We start from the raw sequence: 2,789 nt of genomic DNA, 5'->3' as shown, positions 1-2,789 counted from the left end.
TCCCTCCCGCCCACCGCTTCTCGGCTGTTTAGGGAATGGTCAGTGCCCGGCGCCCCCCTCGTCCACGAGGCTCAGCTGTCACCCGGGCGGTCTGCTGGGCCGTCTTGAGACATGCGGTGGCCGCTTCCCCCGTCCATCCCCTTGAGCTGTCCCAGCCCATGCCGTGCCTGGGTCCCTGGGTCCCGCCCGGGAGCGAGGCCTGCGTCCCACGGACGGGTCTCGGTGGTGACCTCGGCCACTCCAAGGATGCCGCATGCCCAGAGGGGCCTTGCCGGACAGAGCCCCAACGCTGTCCCTGCAGATCATTGGGGTGGACCCTGAGGGCTCCATCCTCGCCGAGCCGGAGGAGCTGAACCGAACAGAGCAGACGGGCTACGAGGTGGAGGGGATTGGCTATGACTTCATCCCCACGGTGCTGGACCGGGCGGTAGGTGGGGCCGTGGGGACCACGGGGACTGTGCAGCCCTCAGCTCACCCTTTAACCGGCTCGGGGGTCTGCTCGCTGGGCTGACTGACCACGGGCCCCCGGCCTGGCTTTCCCACCGAGGGTGCACACAAACGAGTCCCGTACAGCAGGGACGAGGATCGTGACCTCGAAGGTCGAGACCAGGTGACACGGGCACAGTATCCAACTGTGTGCTGTGACCGCGCTGGGCACAGACACCCCAGAGGTCCAGCCGTGGCCCGGGCACCCAGGGTCTCCATTGCCATGTGCAAAACACAGGGGACCGGGGAGACGCAGGACGCTCCGGGCGTGCGGACGAGGGCGGGGCCACGGCCACTGAGGGTCACGGCCACCTGGACGAGACAGTCTGCGAGGTCACACGCTTGGCTGTGGCCCCCCGCCCTGCACGCCTGCCCAAGCCCCCCGCGGTCTGCGTCCTGCCGCAGGTGGTGGACAGATGGCTCAAGTGCAATGACGAGCAGTCCTTCGCCTTCGCCCGCATGCTCATCTCGCAGGAGGGGCTGCTGTGCGGTGAGTGGCCGGTGGGCTGAGGGGCAGACGGGTGCTCGCCCTCTGCCAGCTCCCAGAGCAAACGCGTGCGGGCACCCTCGTACTGAGGCTGCGTGAAAGCAGTGACCGTGCTCGGCCGGGCGCCGTCTGCTGGCCCTGGGCCTTCAGGGGGTCACCCTGCCTGCCCTCTCCGTCAGCGGGTCACTCCCAGCGAGGCGGGAGGCTGCGTCGAGCACCCCGCCCAGCGTGGCCGGAGCCCTGGGTCAGTGTCCCAAGTTCCTGGGAGTCCTGCGGCCCGCGTGCTCTGTGTCCGTGCTTAATGGCCTCGCTGAGAATGGCGTGTGGCATGCAGCCCCGCGAAGGGAAGGGCGTGAGCTGTGAGGGGACACGGCTCGTCTTGGTAGCGTGACAGCAAAGGGGGCGCTGGCCTTGCACCCAGCAGAGGCGGCAGTGGGGTTGGGCATGGCCTGCGGGGAGCGTCCTGCCAGCCGTCACCGGGCACCCACATTAGGGCCAGAGTGCTCCGGACACAGCTTTTCCCTCAGCCTGGCATCGTCCTCGGGCTGGGCCCCCATCCGCGGGGTCTGTGGCTGGGACTGGCGGCCGGGAGAGGCCAGGCGCGCCCGAGGGAGGCCCAAGGCCTCGCCCAAGTGGACGAAGGAAATGGCCTGGCTCATGTCTCGGGGGCTTACGTGCAGAGAGCGGACACGTGCACACGCCCAAGCGAGAACTCCGTGTGGGGAGGTGACACGCAGCTCTCCTCTATGTCACGGCACGTTGGGGGCGGGGGCGCCGGGAGCGGGGGCATGGCTGGTCGGAAGGCAGCCCCTTTTGACTACAAAAGGAATTCCAAAACGATGTCCTGAGAAGCAGTTTGTGCCTCGTAATGAGGGATGCTTGGTGCTGAATCTCACCCGGTCGCCACTGCCAGTGGGACGTAAGCCCAAGTGCTCGGTGCTACTCGGGCCACGTGGTGACTTTCAGGGAAGGGCCCTGGTCCTGCGGATCAGATGGTGCCTCCCTCAGCTCAGCCCAGAGGGGTAGGTGAGCACGGCCACCTCCAAGGATCTGCCCTCTGGCTGTGACTCAGGGCTCCTGGGCGTCACCTGTCTCAGGGGTGGCTGTGAGTGGCCAGTGACAGGCAGAGGGACCAGCGCTGTCCCTGGGCTCGGTCAGCGCTCAGACATCTGCCTGGGGGCTCGGCCCACGGGCCTTGCCCGTCGCGGCCTCACCTGGCCAAGGGGAACCTCACTGGCTGCAGGGTGACCGTGTCCAGGTGGCGGGTCCGCCATGAAACCCTGAGGGACGGAATGGAGACGGGCAGTGAGAAGCGGGGGTCCCCCCAGCACCCCGAGGGCGGCTCCTCCCCCAGGCAGCCTTCTGAGTGTCTCCAGGCGTGCGCGCGCACACCCACACACGGCCTTGGGCAGGTCTGACTCGGCACTCTCGGCAGGTGGCAGTTCTGGCAGTGCCATGGCGGCGGCGGTGAAGGCTGCCCAGGACCTGCGGGAGGGCCAGCGCTGCGTGGTGCTCCTGCCCGACTCCGTCCGGAACTACATGTGAGGGGCCCGCCCCTCCTGCTGGTGCCTCCTTGGGTGCCGGGCCGCTCCCGCGGGGCCTCCCCTGACATCTGACGGCGGTGGGCGAGAAGGGGTGGTCCGTGACCCGCGCTCTGCTCCCACCCACCCCCGGCCAGAGCCTGTGTTTTCTCGGCCTGACGCACCCCTCTCTGGGGTCTTCCGGACTCGCGTGAAGTCAGGGCGTGACCGTGGCAGCCTCGTGCTTGGAGTGCCTGTCCGCTGGCTGGCAGCCTGCCAGGGTCACCCCGAAGCAT

At 68.4% G+C, this 2,789-nt stretch overlaps 1 protein-coding gene across 1 annotated transcript in view; it reads left to right on the top strand.

The window, feature by feature from the left end:
* The window catches only part of LOC105310686 (cystathionine beta-synthase-like), a gene marked incomplete at its 5' end in the record, with an annotated part of 5,982 nt that extends 3,201 nt beyond the window's left edge, over nt 1-2,781 (top strand). The window contains 3 exons of the mRNA XM_011386819.2: nt 264-427; nt 892-976; nt 2,409-2,781. Coding sequence (XP_011385121.1) covers nt 264-427; nt 892-976; nt 2,409-2,518 — 359 coding nt within the window. The remainder of the gene's footprint in view (nt 1-263; nt 428-891; nt 977-2,408) is intronic.
* Between the last annotated feature and the right edge of the window lie 8 nt (nt 2,782-2,789).

Source organism: Pteropus vampyrus, unplaced genomic scaffold (assembly GCF_000151845.1).
Source record: "Pteropus vampyrus isolate Shadow unplaced genomic scaffold, Pvam_2.0 Scaffold9349, whole genome shotgun sequence".
In the NCBI taxonomy this organism is placed as follows: domain Eukaryota; kingdom Metazoa; phylum Chordata; class Mammalia; order Chiroptera; family Pteropodidae; genus Pteropus; species Pteropus vampyrus.
The sequence above is the reverse complement of the archived record's forward strand: the minus strand, read 5'-3'. Positions and strand labels throughout refer to the sequence as shown.